This window comes from Mauremys mutica, chromosome 2 (genome assembly GCF_020497125.1).
Source record: "Mauremys mutica isolate MM-2020 ecotype Southern chromosome 2, ASM2049712v1, whole genome shotgun sequence".
In the NCBI taxonomy this organism is placed as follows: Eukaryota; Metazoa; Chordata; order Testudines; family Geoemydidae; genus Mauremys; species Mauremys mutica.
This window is the reverse complement of record NC_059073.1, coordinates 123,727,672-123,750,322: the sequence shown is the minus strand read 5'-3', so window position 1 is coordinate 123,750,322 and position 22,651 is coordinate 123,727,672. Positions and strand designations below refer to the sequence as shown.

General features: G+C 40.4%; 1 protein-coding gene across 1 annotated transcript in view; it reads left to right on the top strand.

Annotated features, from left to right (window-relative positions):
• The window catches only part of LOC123363200, a 41,150-nt gene extending 34,781 nt beyond the window's left edge, over positions 1-6,369 (top strand). The window contains exons 11-15 of the mRNA XM_045004082.1: positions 773-910; positions 2,233-2,350; positions 3,017-3,159; positions 4,463-4,630; positions 5,837-6,369. Of these exons, the coding sequence (XP_044860017.1) occupies positions 773-910; positions 2,233-2,350; positions 3,017-3,159; positions 4,463-4,630; positions 5,837-6,238 (969 nt within the window). The 3' untranslated portion in view covers positions 6,239-6,369. The remainder of the gene's footprint in view (positions 1-772; positions 911-2,232; positions 2,351-3,016; positions 3,160-4,462; positions 4,631-5,836) is intronic.
• Positions 6,370-22,651: the final 16,282 nt, after the last annotated feature.

The following is a 22,651-nucleotide window of genomic DNA, read 5'->3' as shown; positions in this document are numbered from 1 at the left end:
GACCCTAGACCATGTCCTACGTGTGGTCTCTGGTTTAGTTTAGCTTTGTCCAAATATTTCTCTGTGCATTGAAGGTCCTTGATACGCTCTCGTCGGCCCATCTAGATTCAGGTAGATCTCTCCATAATGCATATATCCTGTTGAATAACTTATCTCTGAGAATCACTCAGAGAGAAAATATGCCCTTAAAGAGACACTACAGTAACATATTTAATTTTTAAATTATCAGACATCAATAATATGTGGCAGCATTTATATTATCATCTATTAAAAATAAAAGAAAACCACACTAAATCAGATCAAGCTCACCTTACTCACATGTTCAAATAAGGTGTGGGAGAATAGATAGGGCTTGCAATATGCTCTGAGGGAGCAAAAGCAAAAGAAGTGAATTTGAGAACTGAAGGTCCCTTTGTTGGTAGCACCTTGCATACAGATTTAGTATCTGGGGACTAATATCAGTGTCCAAACAGATCTCTATGGCTGGATGGCGTATAGGGGGAGAGCTGCCAAATATTATAGATTAAAATAAACAGCTTGAATTGTGCCCAAATATAAACTAGTAGACCGTGCAAGTGACTGAGCACAGGTGATATATTTGTGTTGCCATTAAGTCAACCACTAGATTTTGCACTAGCTGAAGTTTTCAGATAGCTTACAATCAATCAGAAGGCAAACACTGTTTTTGTTTTCCTCCTTATTCAAAGGGCCTGATCGTTCAAACACTTACTACTAAGTATTCTGTATTAATTGATATTTTTTTTTAATCTAGACCCTTCATTTTGATGTTGTTGAAGAGCTTCATTCAAGATTTCAGACCCTGACCTCTGACATAAACAGAAGTGGAGCTTCCTATCTGTTGAAGCTTGCCAATCGGCTTTATGGAGAGAAGTCCTACGTTTTTTTAGCAGTGAGTTCATGTGACAGAATTCCTGTAGAATTTTTCAAAACTCAATCATCAGTTACTTCCCATTTCTGTTAGGGCCTGGTCCTGCCCCTCTTGAAGTCAGTGGCAAAACTCCCACTGGAACAGGATTTATATAAAACCTTAATACAATTTGGAATTAATTTAGTAAACTGCATAACTGCCATGTTATTGATTGATTCCAAGCAGAATAGCTTAATTATTTGTATATTTATGAGGTAAAAAATTTGAGGTCAGTTGAAGGACCCACAAGACAAACCATTTTTGGCTACAAATTTAGTACCCTGCTTTGGGAAGTAGCAGTCTGATATCCATTTGTGCTTCTGGCTCTCAAACTGATAAATCTGTAAATATGGGGGAGAGATTTTTAAGGGCACAAGTGGCAGTTAGGTGCCTACTGCCATTGATTTTCAATGGGGATTGTGCTGCTATGTCACTGAGGTATTTTTGAAAATCCCACTCGCTAGTTATATCAGTGGTACACTACCTGATATACTTTAAAACCAGCATACCTTCCATAGGTGAAATTCTCCCCTATGCAGAGAGCCTACATGAGGTCTGATGGCCACTTATGTCCCACTTAAAATCTCAGTGGGAGTTCAGTAGTGCTTAGGCTTGTATGGGCCTGTTGCACGGGGGAGAACGTCACCCAATTTAAAAAGCCTAACGCTGAAACATCAGTAATAAGCAATCAGTTCATATTCATGCATAATGGGAGCATTGAAATATTAGTGTTCACCTGTATCTGTCAGAAACAAAAATAATAAAATGCAAGATCAGTTCACCCAACCCTTGAGATAGACAGATTCTTTAGCTGACCTAAGTTAGTGTTGTTTCACTAGGCTCTAAATAGGCTTGGCAGAATTTATTTTTTATTATTTTATAATGTTGGCGGATAATATTTTTAAGCATTTTATCCTTTGTATTTATCTATTTAAATTTCTAGTTGTGGGAAATTATGGGGGGGGTTCTAACAATGGGCAGGTCAGAGAGTAATGATTTAATAGCAATAGAGATTCAAAAAGTTAAGATATATAATAGTTAAAACACAAATTGTCAACATCATATGTCAAAATATAGAAATCAAAGATCCTTAAATCAAACTCTGGAAAGCAGCATTTTTCTTACTGTGCCTCTCTGTAAATTTCAATTATTATTGATGGAAATGTCTTTTCATCAGTTTATATATGTAGAATGAAATAGATGTTTACCAACATGTACTGAAAAAAGTCTAATCCTTCCAGACATAGCTATAAAGATATTCTCTATGTGCAATGAAAGCTATTCCTTCTGACTGTGTATTCTAGGACTTCTTGACTAAGACTCAGAAATTATATGGAGCTGATTTAGCTACGGTTGATTTTCTACTTGCTTCAGATGAAGCAAGGAAAGAAATTAACCAGTGGGTAGCAGAGCAGACTGAAGGTAAGAGATTTTGGTTAGTTAAATAAAGGGCGTCTTTGTGTGGCTACTCATTAGGGATATGTCCTAATTTTCTGCTGCCGTTAGAATTGTTTCATCTTGTTATGGGATATCCAATAACATGGCTGGTAAAACCAGAAAATGCATGAACATAGTGTTTATGGCAGCTATATAACTCAAAAGAAATGTGCATTTTCATACATTAAGGCCAACGATTGCCGAAATAGGTGCCTAAATATGGATTTAGGAGCCTAAGTTTAGGCATCTGGTTTTGAAAATCTTGGTCTTATTTCTAAATCATGTAGTCCTAAATGTTGGGTGCCAAACTACAGATACCCTAAAGAAGCCCTATGCCAGATAGCATATGCTCACCACTTTCTGAAAATCAGGCCCCTTTAAGTTGTCTTGAGTTGAGCACCCAAAAATTGAAGCATTTCTGAAAATTTAGGCCATAAGGGTTTACACTTTTGTGAAGTTATTATATATGGACTATTATTATGATACACAGCATAATGTAGTACAGTACAAGAGGATGGTGCTTATATATACTATATTTGTATCGGGGGGGGAAATCAGAAATCTTTTCTTGAATTAAGACAGCAGATTTTTTTTAAATGTAGATATGTCTGGTGTAAAATAATGTTGTAATGATTTTTTATTTCTTTTAAGATAAAATCCCCAACCTGTTGTCTGAGGGCTCAGTTAATAATATGACCAAACTAGTGTTGGTGAATGCTATTTATTTCAAAGGAAATTGGGCTGAGAAATTTAAAGAAGCAAACACGAAACCAATGCCATTTCGGTTAAATAAGGTAATGTAGATACATGCTGTTATCTTTTTGCTTGTAGAATATCTATAAAGGGATGCTCTCAGGTAATTTAGGCCCCAAATTAAAGTTTTTATAAATTTTTTTAAAATTACAAACCAAATATGAATAGAAACATTTTCACGTTCTGGTTTTTTGTTTTGTTCTTTAATTTATTCAAACAGTTTTTTGTTTGGATATAAACCAGGGGTTCTCAAACTGGGGGGTGTGACCCCTAATGGGGTCACAAAGTTATTACATGGGGGATCATGAGCTGTGAGCCTCCATCCCCAAACCCCGCTTTGCCTCCAGCATTTATAATAGTGTTAAATACAAAAAAAGTGTTTTTAATTTACCGGGGGGGGGTGTCACACTCATAGGTTTGCTATGTGAAAGGGGTCACCAGTACAAAAGTTTGAGAAACACTGACATAAACATGTTCCTGAAATCAGTGGGCTAGATTCTGTGTTTCACTGCTTGTCCATTTTCTGCAGGAATGGAAGAGTGGAGGAAAATATGGCATGAAGTACATTTTGCCCCTCCAATACTCTGTCTCGGGACCTGTTTTCCCCAAATATAATTTAGCATAGCTTTAAATTATGCTTTTAATGTCTCCCTGGAAGCAGTTATGCTAGCTGAGCATAACTGAATCACCCTGTACTTGGCCAAGGCTTCTTTCCTTGCCATATATGCCCCTATGCCAGTGACTGTGGGAGGAACCATGCTAGGGTTGCTAATTTTGCTTGGACATGTTCCTGAAGGTTTCCTCACATGACATAATCTTTAATTAAATATGAATTCCTGGAGATTCCAGGACAGTCCTGGAGGGTTGGCAACCCTAGACCATGCAGAGCAATCTATTAGTTTTACAGTGCCTGGGGATAGCTTTTACACTGAGGCTATTTCTCACAGGCCGTTAATATAGTTTGTGGCCCCTCTTGCTATTGGAGGAGCGTAAAGGAGCTACAATTGAATGAAGAATCTGGGCTAGTTTCTACAGTCGAAGAAGGAAACATTATGCTAGGCAAGAGAAACCGAAAGCAAAACTGAACATAATAATATGCTAATAATTCTTAGCATTTACATAGCCCCAGGTCTTCAAAGAATTGTTAATAAATCAAGCATTCGTGAATCTGACCTGTGAGTATTTTCATTGCCATGTGGGCAGAGGGGGTAAACCATACAGTGAAAAGAAATTTAGATTTTAAAAGTCAATTTTAATCTAAGGTATTGTTAATAACATAGGTAAGGAAATCTGATTTTTAATTGTAATTTAAAAAATGTTCTTTATTTTTTGTAAACCATCCAGAATGAAAGAAAGACAGTGCAAATGATGTATCAGAAAGAGAACTATCCTTTGGGGTACATCTCTGAACTGAAATGTCGTGTGCTAGAGCTTCCCTATGATGGAAAAGAACTTAGCATGATTATCTTGTTACCTGATGACATTGATGATAACTCCACTGGACTCCAGCAGGTGATTTACACAAACCAGTCTCAGTTTCTGCTTGGATAGCATTTCAGTTTTCATGTAATATAGAACCTTGTTTTCAGTCTGCCCCTCACCCATTCAAAAGCCCACAAATTGTAACTTTTAACATTATGCCTTCACCTGTTCATCCTACCAACAAAACAGAAAAGATTTAATAACAAAAGGGGAAAATCGTGCTGTTTCCAGTTATCGTCATCCTCTGATAGTCCTTAAGTACTTTCATTGTTATTTATTTTAGAAGTGTAGGAGGAGTTTTACTGATCAAATAAAATATTGGGCCAGTTTCCAGGGTGTGGTGCATCTGCTTTGCATCACACTGTTGGAGGAATCCGGCCGTGGAGCTTGACTAACTATCCCCAAGAGCGTCAGTTCTGAGTAGGGGGATCTTCTCAAGTTGGGTGGGTGTAGTGGATGCTATGCTAGTCCTCTCCTTGCTGATGGCCTGGGGTGGGGTTGCCCAAAGTAGGGCAGAAGTTTCCTTGCACTCTGCTGATGGTCAGTTCAGTCCCTTAGAAATCTATTGGCAGCCAGTGTTACTTACACCAGCCTTCACTTTGTCAAAGTGCTGCAGAAACCCCAACCAATTAATTAATCCTCAAAACTGAGCCATGAGGTAGTTGACAAAGTGAAATAAAAATAGGTTACAGATAATAGTCAACCTGTATTTTCCTTTAAATGGTGGAGTTTATCTTTTAGCTGCTTTGGATGTTGTGTTTTCTGTGCTTTCAAACGGTGAAGCTGATTATCTTTACTGAAGGGTCAAGAAAAAGCAACTCCCTTGTTGATTGTTAATTATTTTCATTGAGTTTTAGTGACTTATACTTCCAAGTAGCTAGATGAAGTGATAGAATTTTTTTTTTTTAGTTACTAGTACAGTATTTCTTTAACTCCTTTGTACAGAGCAGCAAAAAGTTGGATGATTTGGGTCAGATTCTGATCTTGATTACTGGGGTGTAAATGTGCAGTAACTCCATTGAATTTAATAGAATTACTGTGGGTTTTTACAGGGATAGCAAAGATCAGAGTCAGGCCTTTTATGTCTATATTTACTTTACTTTGTATACATGTATCTTTAGAGACCGTCTTTTTCAATATTGCATTTTAAATGTTTTTGGAAGAGAAATACTTTTACACTGGTGGTATTCAGACTCTCTCTACACAGTTTAATGATCTCTGTGCTTTTAATTTCAGCTAGAGAAGCAAATCACCTTAGAAAAGCTCCAGGAATGGACACAGCCACAAAATATGCATCCCATTGATGTTCACGTGCATCTGCCTAAATTTAAGCTGGAAGACAGCTATGACCTTAAATCAGATTTATCAGGTCTGGGCCTGCAGGATATATTTGACAGTGGCAAGGCTGACTTGTCTGGAATGTCAGGTGCACGAGACCTCTTTCTATCTAAAATTGTACACAAGTCTTTCATAGAAGTGAATGAAGAAGGCACAGAAGCTGCAGCTGCCACTGCTGGCATTGCTATGTTCTGCATGCTTATGGAAGAGGATTTCAACGCTGATCACCCTTTCCTTTTCTTCATCCGTCACAACTCAACACGAAGCATACTTTTCTTTGGCAGGTATGCTTCGCCATAAAAGAGAAGACAGAGCTACAGTTGAGGACCTGATCGAATTTCTACTTAAATCAGTGGGAACCTGTAATTATGTTCTTTCTAATTTTCATTGAAATTCTGCATTTCACAATAAAATCACGACTCAGAAATTGATACCTAAGATCCTTCCTGGGCTTCTTTTCCAATTCCTTAGCACTGATATCTGTTTGTGTACAGTAAAATCTGCCTTATGCAATGACTTGCAGGGCTGACAAAGTCTGGTTGCTCAACATGGTTGATCTTTTAATAAAGGTGGACCAGAATTGAACATAGTGCTTTTGGGGATTCTTTGAGACGGTTACTTGAGTCAGAAAATTCTCTAAAGTATGAATGTCCTCTTGTGTGGGTTTTGCCATAAACTGTTAGTGACTTCCTTTTGGTGTAATTCCCCTCTCTGCTGACTTTGATCCAGTAATTCAATGTGCTTGCTCAGCAGGATAAGTTTGCAAGGCTTTTCCTTTCTTAGGGCTTAGCTACACTTGCAAGTTAGAGCGCATTAAAGTAGCCCTAGGTGTCCTAACTCGACCCATCCACACTGACAAGGACCCTGCAGCTGGAGCGCTCCTGGTAATCCACCTCCATGAGAAGTATAACGCTTGCTCTGCCTCGGCTGAAACATCCCAGCGTCAGTGTGAATGTGGTGTTGCATTACTGCACTCTGATCGGCCTCCAGAAACATCCCATAATCCCCTTAAGTCAAGTGTCCACTCTTGTCATTGTTTTGGAATCGGCTGTAGGAATGCAGATATGCCCTTTCAAAGCTCCATTTCTGACAGCCGACATGCTTTTCTGCTCTGGGACAAAGCTAGCCATTACTGTGGAATGCTGCTGTTGTGACTGTGTGAGAGAGAGGTGGGGAGGAAGGGGTCTGCTGCTGTCTGAACTTACAAGACAGCATGTTGACATGCTCTCAGCCCCCAAAAACCTACTCTCTCTCCCCCCACATACACACAACACATTGCCTGTCACACTTCACCACAACCCCATATTAAAAGCACGTTGCAGCCACTTGCATGCTGGGATAGCTACCACAATGCACTGCTCTCTGTGGCATTGCAAGAGCTGCTAATGTGGCCACACCCGTGCGCTCGAATCTGACAGTGTGGACACACTGCAGCGCTTTCCCTACTGCGCTCTCTGAGGGCTGGTTTAACTCTCAGCGCTCTACATCTGCAAGTGTAGCCGTGCCCTTAGAGTCTCTTCTTTTAGAGGCCTTTAAACAAAATGCCGTTTGGCACCAGAAGGCATTGAACAGCCGAGTGGGCCTTATGTCTTGGGATAAAAGGTCAATTAGCATTTAAGCATTAAGCTGTTTAAACACGTGCAACCCTTTCAATCACTGTTTCAGAACTCTAGTATGATATTGCTTCTGAGGAGGCAGAAATGGGACAGGCAATTTCTTAATGGTTTTTAAGACATCTTAACACTTCTGTACATTTTGAAGAAAAAAATTAAAACTGTTTTATCCATTCAAAATGTATGGAGATTTTGAGAGGGCTTGAAAGACTTTTCAGATCGTTGAAACTAACTTTCCAAAAGGTTGTGCAATCTTGGTCTAAAACTATAATATCAATACAGGAAGGATCCCAGCTTTCCAGGGAACTGCTCTGTAGCTGTTCCAAATTTCTTAAGTACAATTCATATATATTAATGCCACAGTGCGCTCTGGCCCACATGGCTGGCTGGCTGCCTACTGCCTCTTTACAAACTGATTTTTGTACCAAATGACAGTTTGATTTCTAGGAACAGGTGTACTTATGTACTCGTAATATCCTGCTGTTGCTTCCTGTTAGTACTAGTAGCCTGTATAATTTAATGTATATCCTGCACAGTTATTTCTGTGCATTAACAGTATAACCTCAGATATATTCTGTGTGTCTAATTCTGTATTCCTTTGTGAACCTCACTATAACTTTGCCTTGGAAGTACAAATAAACGGTTGTATTTAATTAAAAAAAGGCATCTGTTTGTCCACAGCAGGCAATTTTATGCACAAAATGTGGCGTTTGACAGCACAAAAACATTGGATACTTAAGTGATAACACCAAAGTAAGCAAGTGGGTCGGTGGGTGTGGTCTGCTATATAAGTTCTCCTTTTTCATTTTCAGAATAGTTGGTGGCTATTGGGCACCAGCCTGTTGCAATGGGAGAGGGAGAGCAGAGAACTGGAGATTAAACCTGGGAAGGGGCGGGCAGAAGTGTTGAGAGAACCAGGAGCCGCTGCACTATCTGTGCGCTAAATGCACCTGAAAATATTTGGAATGATGCCTGGAACTGAAGGAGTGATTGGTGGGCAGAACACTGATGCTAGGAGCTGAACCGACTCATGATGTGGGTGTTCAGGAAACTGGCACGTCCTTAAATCATTTTTGAACTTCCTCTGGAAGTTCATAAGACTAACTGTCAATGTAACAGACTGCAGCTAATACTTTTGAGAACTTAAAAGCAATGTGGGGAGAACAACTAACCGTTTAAATTATGTTCCATAACAGTGTGGTTTCAGCATCAGTAAAAAATAAGGTTGAATCTGTTACTAACGTCTTGGGTTCAAAGGCTCTGTTTGTTTGAACCAGATCAGAGGAGGAGCTGCTAGAATCTTTGTATGTATAGTCCAAATATGAGGGGGCTATGGAAGGCCACATTACAGATCCACACTGTCCAAACACAATGGCCTATCCCTGGAGATTTAGAAACTCAGATATACTGTTGTATAACAATCCCTGGCCACTCGATTACAGACCTAAAAGGTGCAATATTACAACAACAAAAAACTTCAAAAACAGACTTCGACGAGAGACTGCTGAATTGGAATTAATGTGCATATTGGACACCATCAAACTAGGCTTGAATAAAGACTGGGAGTGGCTGGGCCATTGCACAAAGTAAAACTATTTCCGCATGCTTATTTCCCACCCCACCCCCCGCCCCAGTTCCTTACATCTCCTTGTCAATTGCTGGAAATGGGCCATTTTCATTACCACTACAAACAGTTCTTTTTCTCTCCTGCTGATAATAGCTCCCCTTAACTGATCACTCTCCTTATAGTGACACCCATTGTTTCATATTCTCTGTGTATATACATTTTCCTACTGTATTTTCCACTACATGCATCTGATGAAGTGGGGCTGTAGCCCACGAAAGCTTATGCTCAAATAAATGTTAGTCTTTAAGGTGCCACAAGTACTCCTCTTCTTTTTGGAGATAAAGACTAACACAGCTGCTACTCTGAAATCTGATATACTGAGGGGTTTTTTGTTTGTTTTGAGGAATAACATGTCTGCAAAATGCCTCATATAGAATTATTTTCAGTTGTACTAGGCTCATTGGTTTCCCTTCTGAAAATTATTCTGGGGTGATTGTTCAGTCTTTAAAAGTCAAACTTCTGTTGATAACAAGCGGGGCTTTTGCCAAAGTAATGGTTAGGTCCTGTTTCATTGCACACTCTTTCCCTTACTGCACGCTTAGACCTGGTCTACACTTGAAAGTTCTACTGTATAACTATGTCTGTTAGGACTCTGATTATTTCTCTGATACTGGTATATCTCTACAAGCCCTAGTGTGGATGTCATTATACCAATAAAGGTGACTTATATTAGTATAGTTATCACCTTCCTGCGTGGGAAGAAGCTATACCCATAAAAAGCCCCTCTACACTGATACAATGGCATTGCTTTAATTATACTGGTTAAAGCAATACAACTTTTTAGTATAGAAAAGACCATAAAACAGTTTGAAAAATGTAGCCCTGAATGTAGAAACAAATTACTTAGCAAGTTTGAATAATGTGACATGACATGTCTTTGGACTGTTATGTAGGGATTTAGGGAATGGAAACTCTCTTATTAAATCCTTCCTTTGGCTTTGGTTGTTTGGTGATTGTGAGATACAAATACGTCTTTCTCCAGCAATGTGAGATGCAGAGTTCAAATGGTTGTAATACAGCAATTGATAAAAGTAAAACCATCTACTTCTTGAAATATGGTCAATTAAAAAAAAAAAGTATTTTGACATAATACACTTGTCCCCGTATCTCCTTGCCGAGTTTTGTGGTTCCACGATCGCATTTTCCAATTTTTTTTTTTAAGATGGGCTCCCCTGTTCTCATATCAGAAATTTAAACAAAGAGGGAAAACTGATTATACTGGGGAATGGTGAAAGTGACTATAGCCTCCGGCAAGATATATAAAAATGGTGCTTAAAGTCAGGCTAAATCCTGATTAAGGTGTCTAGATAAGTTACCTAATTTTTAAAACCTGAGCAAACACCACCTCCACTTTAAGACAGTGGGAGATTCTAGGTGTGTGGGATTTTTGAAAATCAGGTCACTCATTTGGGGTCTTAATCAGGCACTATGCATGAAATTGGAGCCCCACTGAAATCAATGGCAAAACCCCCATTGACTTCACTGAAGCCAGCTTTTCATCCTAGAGGCCTGAATATGGAATCCGGGGTCTAACTTCAGGCACACATCTTGGCCAAAGCACAGTCACACACACAAAACCTACAAAATATATATTTTTCTCTAAAAAAAACCCAACTCATTTATACTAGTCCTATGTGTTATTGGAAAATAGTCAGACAAGTGTACTTGTTTCCCTTTAAAGGACTGGTAAATGTTTGAAAATTAGCTTTTCCATCTAGCCCCCAGTTCATAGGGGTGGTACAATATAAGAAGCCACAACAAAATTTTCTCTAGGATAGGGTAGAGGATTTCTAAAGGATACCATTTTGTTTCATGTTGGTGTCTCCTGACCAGAAACTACCATGCATCACAAAATGCAGAACATAATGTATGTGATTTTGGAATGATGAATAAGTTGGACTTAGTCTTGCTGCTTGCGTGGCCTCTTTATGACTCTTTGCTTTTAACAGTGTCAACGTACATGCCTATGAGATACCAGAGGAATGTTGACATTTGGTCATTGTCTGATCTGCACACTTGGAACAGCCCTTTCTGCAAACTAAGCAGTGCATTCTGCATAAGGACTTCCGATATCTCCAGGTTAAAGTCTTCTGAAATTAGAAATGAACTAAATTGGGTTGGTTAAAGATCTAATTCATAGAAGATTTAATATTAAACCACATACTCTGTTAAACGTTGCTATCGTTTGCATATGAGCAACTATATGGTCAACTGCATGAAGCTGGCTGGCCAAGTTATGAAAATATCTTGGAGAGAGACATTTGACCACTTGATTTGGGATTTACTGACATGTGGTGTAATTGACATCAGAATCTGGCTCTTGGACTCTATTTCATACCATAGTTAGCATTTAGCATTTTCAAATCAATAGCAGTAAGTCTACCCCACTTGGCTGGATCTACCCAGTTAGATTTTATTTTTACATATAATTATGAAAAATATTATGTAGCTTCTGCAAACATGAACTTTCAACAAATGAGAGAATCTCCTTAACAGATAAAATGATATGGTCCATAGGCTAATTGGGGATTAACTCTCTTTTGGAAAATAGCACAAGGAAATTGGGAACTTCTGGATAACTCCTCCCCCCCCCATGTTTTAACAGGTTGGTTCTCTCATCTGGTAGTGCAGAACCGGGCAAATAATGGAAAGAAAATCCATTAGCTAATTTATTAGAACAATGATGATGATGGACGATCACTCGTTACCGAGCATTATCATCTTCCATGGGAGTTATGGGTCCTCAGGTGGCTAATAAGGCCAATCCTTGAACCACAAATTCTATTACAATGAGGGCAGATGTTTTCAGGCTCAGCAGGAGGCTGTTGACCATGATGAGAGCAGTCTCTCCCTCCTCCTGCGCCTCGTGTCCTCTTCAGCTTGTCGGTGAGCAAGTTCAAAATGCAAGGGACCATCACGTAGGACTTCACTCCATTTTAAGTGATCCTGGGCAAGTGTCTCCAAAGTATCAATGTCAATATTACATTTGTTTAAGTTGTCCTTTAGCAAGTCCTTATAACGCTTCCATTGTCCACCCACGTTATGGTACCCTTCTTTCAGCTGAGAGAACAGGACCTGTTTTGGGAGGCAATGGTCTGGCATCCAGACAATGTGACCAGTCAAGCAGAATTGCTGATGGATGATCATTGCCTCAATACTGGTGGTCTTCGCCTCTTCCAGAACACTAATACTGGTGCGCCTGTTTTCCCATTTGATCTTCAGAATCTTATGAAGGCAGCGTTGATGGCACTGGCACAGCTCAGGTGATGTTGAATTTCTGCATCAATGTCTGCCTTGGGTGAAAGATGACTTCCAAGGTAGAGAAAATGATCGACATTTTCCAGTGCCACTCCATTGATTTTGATAGATGGGGCATGTAATACATCATTTGGAGAGGGCTGATACAGCACTTTAGTCTTCTTGATATTAAGAGTGAAACCAAGACATGCATAAGCATCGGCAAACACATTCAAGAGAGTTTGAAGATCTTTCTCAGAGTGGGCAAAAATTGCATTTCATCAGCATACTGAAGTTCCACAACAGATGTTGTGGAAATCTTACTCTTGGCTTTCAGCCTGCTAATCCTGAACAGCTTTCCATCCATTCTGTAAATGATTTCAATGCCAGCTGTAAATTTCCCAGCAATTCGGTGAATAATGACAGCAATAAAAAGTGCAAACATGGTTGGAGCAATGATACAGCCCTGTTTGACTCCTGTTTGTACTTTGAAAGGTTCACTCTGGGAGCCAATGATGCTCAGAACAGTCACTTTCATGTTATCATGAAGCAATTTTAGGACATTGATGCATTTATCAGGACATCCAATCTTAGAAAGTACAGTCCAGAGGGCACGGCGATTCACTGAGTCAAAGGCTTTAATTAGATCAATAAAAGTCATGTATAGTGGTCCATTTTGCTCCCAACACTTTTTTTGCAGCTGCTGTGCTGTGAAGATCATATCTGCAGTTCCACAACATGGTCAGAAACCACTTTGTGACTCTGGTAGAATTCCTTCTGACGGGGTAGAAGGCGGGTTGCAAAGATCCATGCCAGAACTTTGCCTGCAATGGCTAGGAGGGAGATACCACGATAATTTCCACAATCCACTTTAGCCCCTTTCTTGAAGATGGTGACAATCAGGGCATCCCTTATTTCATTGGGTACCTCCTCCTTTATCCAGATTTAAGGATAAGCAGGTAAGGCTGCCGAATTAGATGTGGTCCACCATTTTTAAAGATTTCAGTGGGGATCCTATCTAGACCTGCTGCCTTGTTGTTCTTCATCTGCTTGGTGGCACTGTGTACCTCATACAAATTGGGAGTGTCTCCGAGCTCATCCCTAAATATTGTTGAGGGATTTGCTCAAGGACTTCATCTGCAACCATAGAATTACGGTTAAGGAGATCTTCAAAATGTTTTTTCCAGCGAGAATTGATGGCTTCGTTGTCCTTCAGAAGTGTGGTTCCGTCCTTAGAGTGAAGAGGATTCATACCATGACAAATTGGCCCATAAACAGCTTTGGTGCCACCAAAGAAATCACATGTATTGTGGATGTCCGTGAGATGTTGGAGTTCTTGCGCTTTCTCAGTCCACCCTTTGTTCTTAAGTTCTCGGGTTTTACGTTGTATGGGCATCTCTCTTTATATTACAATGTATGTCATTCTGCCAAGCATGAAATGCCATTCTCTTCTCATTGATGAGTTGCTCAATTTCAGCATCATTCTTGTCAAACCAGTCCTGATGTTTTCTGGTTTGGTAGCCTATAGTTTCCTCACAGGCATTGAAGATTACTGCTTTCAACTGGCTCCAATGTTCCTCAATTTCTTCCAGAAACTCTGATAGGAGCTTTTCTTCTAAGACTGCTTGGAAGTGGTCACGATTAAGAGGGTCCTTCAAATCTTGAACCTTCAGCTTGCGCCTGACTTGCTTCTTTTGCAGCCTCCATTTGGGAGCGATCTTAATTTTCATTGTGAATCAAATAAGGCAATGATCAGTCCAACCGTCATCAGCACTTGTCATTACTCTTGTGAGAAGTACGTCACTATGATCTCGGGCACGAACTACGATGTAGTTAAGGAGATGCCAGTGCTTTGACTGTAGGTGTCTCCAAGGTGTTTTGAACTTTTCCTTTTGTCGGAAAAGAGTGTTCATAATAATAAGTTCATGTTCAGCACACTTGGTCAGGAGCAGAATTCCATTGGAATTACTTTTGCCAACTCCTTCTTTCCCGATTGTTCCTTTCCACAGGTCTGAGTCTCATCCAACACATGCATTGAAATCCCCCAGAAGGATGATCTTATCTTCTATAAGGGTCTCCGATAAAATGGTTTCCTGCTGAGAATAAAAATCTTCCTTTACATTCTCATCTGCATCCAGTCTTGGTGCATAGGCACTCACAATAGTTGCCTGTTGATTTTTGGTGAGCCTCAATAGGAGCATCATAAACCGCTCATTGATGCCAGCTGGTATCTCAGAAGTAGGTGTAGCCTCCTTTCTCCTACCTCACCTGTCCTTCATCAGCTCTTCTAGTTTTGGACAAAGCAGCAATATCGATGTTAAACCAACTCAATTCACGAGCAATAATGGCTGTACGTCACTCTGGTCAACTGCTGTTTGAGTTGTCCATCAGGGTACATACATTCCAAGGTCCAAAGTTGAAAAGTTTCTTACATTTTTGACCGCTGAGGTGGTGTTCCTGCTGGATGCGGCTATCCAGCCAGGAGAAACAGAGGCAAGACTATTTTTAGGGTACCTTTTCTAACCTCATCCCCATCTGGGGATCCTAAAAGAGACTGCTCAGTTGTGGGTGCAGCTGCTGAGATGCTCGACCCACCTCAATCCTTGAGCAAGACGACTGTATCACACACACATCGCCTGTGTGTCGGTCTGTGACTAGGAACCTCCGGATTTCACTGTCCTGTTCCCGTTGCCACTCACCGATTGCCACTGGATTTTTGACTTGTGCAAATGTTATTTTCCCCCAAACTGGAAGATGCCTGTGTGGGACTTCTTTTAAAGTGGGGAGACTGGTGCACAGCAGTCACCACACTATCCTTAACAGATAGAAGACTTGAAACCAATAGCATGGACACCATGACGATTCGAGGATCTCTACCTGCTGCAGCCTTCATCCACCTCCACAGGCTTTGTAACATTATACAACAGTTTCACCTCCATTGTGCAGTTCTCCTCCATCTGCTCTGCTGTTAGGGACTTCTTGGATCACACTTTGTCTGGAATATTGCCCTTGATCATTCTGCCATGGTTGACCCTAAGGGAGTACATGACTCCAGGCAGCATCGCTGTAGGTGGCATTGAGACATGCAAGCCTCTCCACCACTATAAGCTGGTGATTCAATAGATCCATTAGAACAATATCACCTTATTCATCCATTAGATTATTCAAATAATATTGTTGGCCTCTCTCTACTTTTGAGGTTTGTATGTTACTATTTGGGTCAGCTGCTATCCTCATTTTTCTTAATTTCTTATTTTATATCCTGATTACAAATTTTCTTTACTGTCCATAAAATTTCCACAAGCAATCTGGCTGTACAATGCACTTTTTGGAGTTGTTTGGAAATTTTTAATTAAAACTTTATAATAAATAAAGAAAAAAATATCAGTAACACACAAGCAGATAGTAGCGACCCACATTTGCAGTGCTGCATACCAATACTTTACATCTGCAGCATGTTTAATCCCAAAGCTCATCACCAACTATATACAGCACATGTACCATAAAATGCAAGAATAATTTGGTATGAAAGGCAGCGCCCAGGCAGAATGGTATTGACAATTCTTGTGATTTTGGCATGAATCTTGAGATGTTTGGCATTTGTCTTAACATCCTGGACCTTGGAGTCAAGTGAATATCCCAGAATCTCAGCTTCCAGTTTGAAAAAATACATTTCTAGTCCTCTTGCAAGCTTCAAAATCTGAATGCTAAATGTTCAAAAGTCAGAAGACAATTCAAGAAATTTGAAAGTCCTGCTTATGATTTTTTGATCCAGTCTCATTTTGGAAGGGCCAGATTTATGATTTTTGAATGCTTGAGTTGGCAATAGTGCAGAAAATTGAAAAATTTAGGGGAGATATCGGAGTGGGGAAGTGGGCATTTTGGCCTTATATCTATCTCAGACTTTATGGGGGAGAGGAAGTGGTTCAAAGTTAAATGTCCATTTCCAACTTGTCTCTTAACCGAGGACTCTTTAATCTAGCAGGCACACGTACAACAAAAGCCAAAGGTTGGAAGATGAAGCTAGACAAATTCAAATGGGAAATAAAGTGCTAATATTTAACAGTGAAGCTAATTAGTCATTGGGACAGGTTACCAAAGGACGTGGTGGATTTTCCATCATCTTAGTTATAATGGTCCCATCTGATCTTAAAAATCAATGAGTATGAATTGATCACCTGTGCAACAACAAGCTTTGAAAATATCTTATTCCAGTTTGTCAATATTGTGGATTGTCATTCACTACGAATTATATTTTGCCTTCACATGAGAAAGACTAGGAAATACAGCATAACAGGATGTTGAAACCATTTACTTTTTAAAACTGTTATGCCCTCTGGTGGCTGCACATTTTACTCAGCTGAATAACATTGTAAAAAAAGTTGTACCTCTGACGGATGGTGCCTAACTTAACCTGGAAATATAACCGGCGAAGCAAAGTGAGGCCTCACTCTCAACTCAATGGCATTTCTCTGTTTGTCTGTCTCACCTCCATGTGAAAAATTTCGAACACCACAGCCAATAAATTCCAAAATTGTAGGGACTGTTTTAGGCATTAATGGACTGATTTTGGTGAAGACTAGAAAACCAGAGAAGAGGGACACATGGCATCTGGTTAGAGGAGCCAGCAGCTTCAGCCACTTCTGTACTTGTTTATAGATCAAAGAACTTGTGGATGGCAGCTATGAGCATCTTCCAGCATCAAAACATTCCATCTCATCTCTGCCCATCCTCCAAATATGATTTAAAATGTTGACATGCTGAATGACACACCCACCCCGCCCCAGTCAGAAAGAAAAAGTAAAATAGGTGAGGGTGAAGGGAGGAATGAAGGCTCACACAGAGGGGGGGGGGGAGAAAAAATGGGGGACCCTGGTGTGTGGGAAGGAGTAATGGGAGACAGAGCCCCTGGCAGGGGGTGGGTATAGGAGAGTTTCAGGGTGCCGCTGAAATAAAGTGGGATGGGAAAGTGATACCTAAGGAGCTTGTGGGAGAGAATGGACAGCTGCAAGTATGAAATTCTGACTCAATTTAATGACAATATAATTGATTTTTTGTTCTAGACTGCAGAATCTCACTAAGGTATTGCATGTATCCATAAGTGAATTAGCAAATGTCAAGCACTCTGAAGTGGTTTATTAAAAATGCAATGTCTCATCTAACGTACGCAGTCGGGACCAATGAAAACTGTCCTTCACAGCAGGGTAATGCTTAACTGCCCAATATATTTCCCTATTTATTAATGGTGATAAGTGTTTTCTATCCTCTTAATTTATAGACCGCTGCACTGGACAAAATTAATTATCTTTCACTGTGAGCTCAGTCTTCTGCCACCTCTGAAACAGAACTAAGTCAAGATCATGCCTTCAATGCGCGTATTCAAAAGTTGTATCCTGTGTGATCCTACAGGAAACCTGCATTACAATAGTATTTCCTGTAGGAAAGATTTTCATAGGAGCTGTGGAAGAAGTTGCAGCACACTATGGAAACAACGACATTTCGAGTGGGTCGCACATTTGTGTACCCTTCTGTCAAGTGCCGGTGGCAGCAACATTTGCCAGATTCAATCTATCCAGGAATCTTTTTATAAAATAAATAAAATTATGGCTCAAGTGCCCACCCAGAGCTGTATTACTTCTAACTCTGGGACATAAATAAATAAAACCTCCCTGGTCACATTGAAAGGTTTTCCCCTCACATGCAATCACTCAAAAGTCTTTTGGGAACATGGCACGCATGGGGAGTGGGGGACGGGGGAGGAGGAATCAGTAAAAAGAAACATGGAAACTCAGTATTAGGTTTGCATATAAGAAACTGAGCAACCCTAATTAATATATTAATACAAATCCCCAGTCCTAAATAATGAATGTCCAGTTTATGGAGATCCAGAACTCTGTCTCACCACATGCCCACCCACCTAAAACCACACTCATGAGTTGAGTTAGTCTTAGTGGTTGTCAAAGACATCTGAGGGTGACTGTCCCCCACTGATCTGCTCCAGGCCTGATAAAACTGCTCCTCCTGCTCCAACGTGCAGCTATCTGGTCCAGTTTTGTGATTTCAGCTCTGCTTCCACGAGCCAGAGGAAGTCAGTTTAGCACTGCAGCCAGTGCTGCTCCAGTCACTCCTTGCCCTGAAATCATCTCTACTTGCCACCGCTGGGCCACCTGAGTCCCCTCAGTCCTCAGTGTAGAGTCAGCTCTGCTTCTATAGCCACTGGTCCAGTCCAGGATATTCTTCCAGAGAGAGTTCAGGTGAGGAAATGAAAAAAACAAACAAACAGGTTGCTTGGATGGAGTTCATGAGATACCACTCTTCATCTCCAGGATACAGCCTTTTGCCATTGTTTTTCTTAGCCTGAGCTTCATTACCCAACCAACATCCATTACTCATAAACTCAGGTTGACAGCTCACCTAGGCAGGGCCAGCTCTAGTTTTTTTGCCACTTCAAGCAAAAAAAAGGCTAGAGTGCCGCCCCTTGAAAAGTGCCGCCCCAAGCACGTGCTCGGGGCGCTGGTGCCTAGAGCTGGCCCTGCACCTATGGTATATCTGCACAATTCCTGTGTCCTTTTATGAGTACCATAAAAATAATAATCTATTGTCACATTTATTCATCAAATCATAAGCAAATTCCAACCAAAACAACAACATTTGGTAGGTGGAATTATGGGTAAAAAACATAGTAATTCAAATGAAGCTGGCCTGAGAGCTCCATCCCGTTAGTTATTGTAGCCCAGGGGCTTACTCTCAAATGTCTGGCTAAGGCATTCCACCAACCGTTAGTGGTCGGATGGTAAGCAACTAATGCGACATGATGGATACCATTACTTTTGAGGAACATCTGAAACTCTTTGGCTGTGAATTGAGTTTCATTATTACAACCTGTTCAAGGATGCCCTCCCCCCCCACATCCTTGAAAATAACAGTTTTTACACCTTCACTATCTCCATTGAATTAGCTGAGTTCATACAGAATACTTCAGGCCCTTTAAAATAGGCATCTACTGCAATAAAAAATGTCTGTCTCATACGTAGTCCAGCACAGACTATATATATTCATTGCTTCTGGTAGTTAGCCACTCCCAGGTATGCAATGAAGCATGTGAGGCATATGTTGGGTTTGCTGACAACCTTGATGCTGTTTTGCCATTTCCTCTATTTGTGCATCAGTTCCTTGCCAACTCACAAAACTCCTGGTCAGGACTTTCTCTTTTACCATTCCCAAATAGTCTTCATCTCAATCTTGGAGTACTCATGACTGGAATGTCATAGGAATAACCAGTTTGGTGCCACATATCAGGCAACCTTGATAGACACATAGCTGTTCTTTTTGAGCAAAGAAAGCTGGAAATAGTGTTTGTGGAGGCAGGCTGTTTCCTCCTCTTCCTCAAGGCTGGTGGGGAGGGAGGAAATCCCATCGGGGGAGCACTGGAAGCAAGGAAAGAATCTCCTTACTCTCAGTTCCTCCATCTAGTGCCACAGTACCCCCCACTCCTCTAGCTCCTGGAAGTAACAATTGCAGGGAAAGACCTGGTCAATCCCTGCAGCTCTGGCTGGAGCAAGCCATGTACAAACACAATCATCAGAAAACGTAGGTGCAAAGTCTCTATGGAACACATGCAAACTGCAGTTTTTCAAAGATTTATAAATTGACCAAATTTTGGAGGAATTTTCATGGGGATAGCCACAGGCACATCCCTGCCACTAGGGAGAGCCTCTTGCCAAATTTTCAAGTCCTTGCTCCAACTGTAGCTTCTCAGTGAAGGGGCTGTAAGACTTTAATATGGGCAAAATAACATTTTTTCTCCTAGCATTCGGAGAAATGGCTGAACTATTTTTACTGAAACATTCCCAAAAAATTGCCGCAGGGATACAGCCCAGCATGGAACATTTCAGCTCCAATAGCTGAAGTTTGACAAAGGGATAAGCAGCTGAACACAGGGTCTAATCATGGAAAGCATTAGGCAACCGTGATAATAGATGTAGCTACCAGCTCTCCCTAAAACAGGCAAGAAACTACAATGTGGTGTTGCCCTGTGACAGCCACAGGCGAATGTTAGCTGATTCAGTCTGAGCTTTGGTCAGGCACATAGAAGCTCCCTTACTCAACTTGTTTTGAGCTAAGAGAACTGAATTAATTATTTTAAGGGAACATACTGAGTAAAGAAACCCTTATGTCAGACAATAGTTCAGCCTGCATTAGCTCGCATTTTTTCACCTGTGAGTTGTTAACAACATCAGTCTCTTGTACAGTTGTAAGGAAAAATACCTTTACATGACTCGCAGCTCTACTTTTTTGAGGGGTTGGTTTGTTTTGCTGAAAAGGAGGTGAAGGGACAATCTGGAACATCTTAAGCAATAGTTATACTGACACTACCTCTTAGGGGAAAAAATGAAATGTTCATTCTAAAAGTGTATACTGGTATATAGTTTTACACACAGTATTGGTTAAAAAAAGGTTAATATAAAACACCAAAATTGCATCATTTTTTGCCTTTAGTTTACAGGCTATTCAATAGATGCCTGCTTCTAAAATTGAGCTATTGACATGTGCAGATACCTAAACATCCTTCACAATAGGTGGAATAAACTTGATTTGTGCTCACCGTTCCTCTTTTAATAAATAAGGGCAAACTTTTACTCATGGAAGTTGTCCAAATGTTAGTAAGCAGTCCCATTGTAGTAAATGGGGCTGCTCTTTTGAGTAAGTACTTTCATGAGTAAAAGTTTATAGGATCTGGCCCTTGGCCTCCTATAAACACCTAAGAGATCTGTATAATAAGTGCCTTTTTGCAATATTATCCCCTACATTTTTAAAGGGTTACACAGGTTTTAGGCCCTGATTCAGCAAAGTAGTTTTAAGCATATGACTAATTCTATTAACATCAATGTAATTACATGCTTAAAGTTATGCATCTGCTCAAATAACTTGCTGAATTGGAACCCTACCCATTTACCTTCTTTTGTATATTCAAATACATATGAAGAGCTAACAGTTCCGTGGTTGATTCCATAGCTATGGGGTCCTGGCATTCCTTCTGAATCCAGCCTGCTGCCTTCAGAAACAGAAATAACATACCTACATTTCCAATAAATACATATCTGTGATCCATGTATATCAAGTAGCTGTCCACCAGATGGCTGGGTTGCACCACACATACAGCATGGCACAGAAGCAAGGGGTTCAATACGGCTTCCAACAGAAGGCAGTTTTTTTACCTTGTCAAATGCTTTATCTTTTACCAATTATCTTCATGGTGTGGCATGTGGCCATCCCATTTTTGTTGTCATTTGTTTGTTTTTAATCATTGCATGAAATATTACAAAGAGGCACCAGTGGGTTTTCAATTAATCATATATTTAACACCCCCATCCCCCAAAAAAGAGAAGCTACAACAACCTTTTTCCTCAGAGTACAAAGCAACATGCTAATATTTGCTTATATGATTAACAAGTATAATACAAAATAAAAGAACATAAGAACCTCCATACTGGGTCAGATCTAGCCTAGTATCCTGCCAGAGCATAGCCAATGCAAGGTACCCCAGAGGGAATGAACAGAACACTGAGGGATAGCTCAGTGGTTTGAGCATTGGCCTGCTAAACCCAGGGTTGTAAGATCACTCCCTGAGGAGGCCATTTTGGGAACTGGGGTAAAAATCTGTCTGGGGATTGGTCCTGCTTTGAGCAGGGGGTTGGACTAGATGATCTCCTGAGGTCCCTTCCAACCCTGATATTCTATGATTCTATGAACATGTAATCAGCAAAGTGATCCATCCCTGTTGCCCATTCCCAGCTTCTGGCAAACAGAGCCTAGGGACACCATCCCTGCCCATCCTGGCTAATAGCCATTGATGGACCTATACTCCATGAACTTATCTAGTTCTTTTTTAAACCCTGTTATGGTCCTGGCCTTCACAACAACCTCTGGCAAGGAGTTCCAAAGACTGTGCGTTGTGTGAAAAAATATTTCCTTTTGTTTGTTTTAAACCTGCTGCCTCTTAATTTTATTTGGTGACCCCTAGTTCTTGTATTATGAGGAGTAAATAGCACTTCCTTATTTACTTTCTCCACACCAGTCATGATTTTATAAACCTCAATCATATTCCCCCTTTGTCATCTCTTTTCCAAGCTGAAAAGTCCCAGTCTTATTAACCTCTCTTTATATGGCAGCCATTCCATACCCCTAATAATTTTCATTGCCCTTTCCTGAACCGTTTCCAATTCCACTATATCT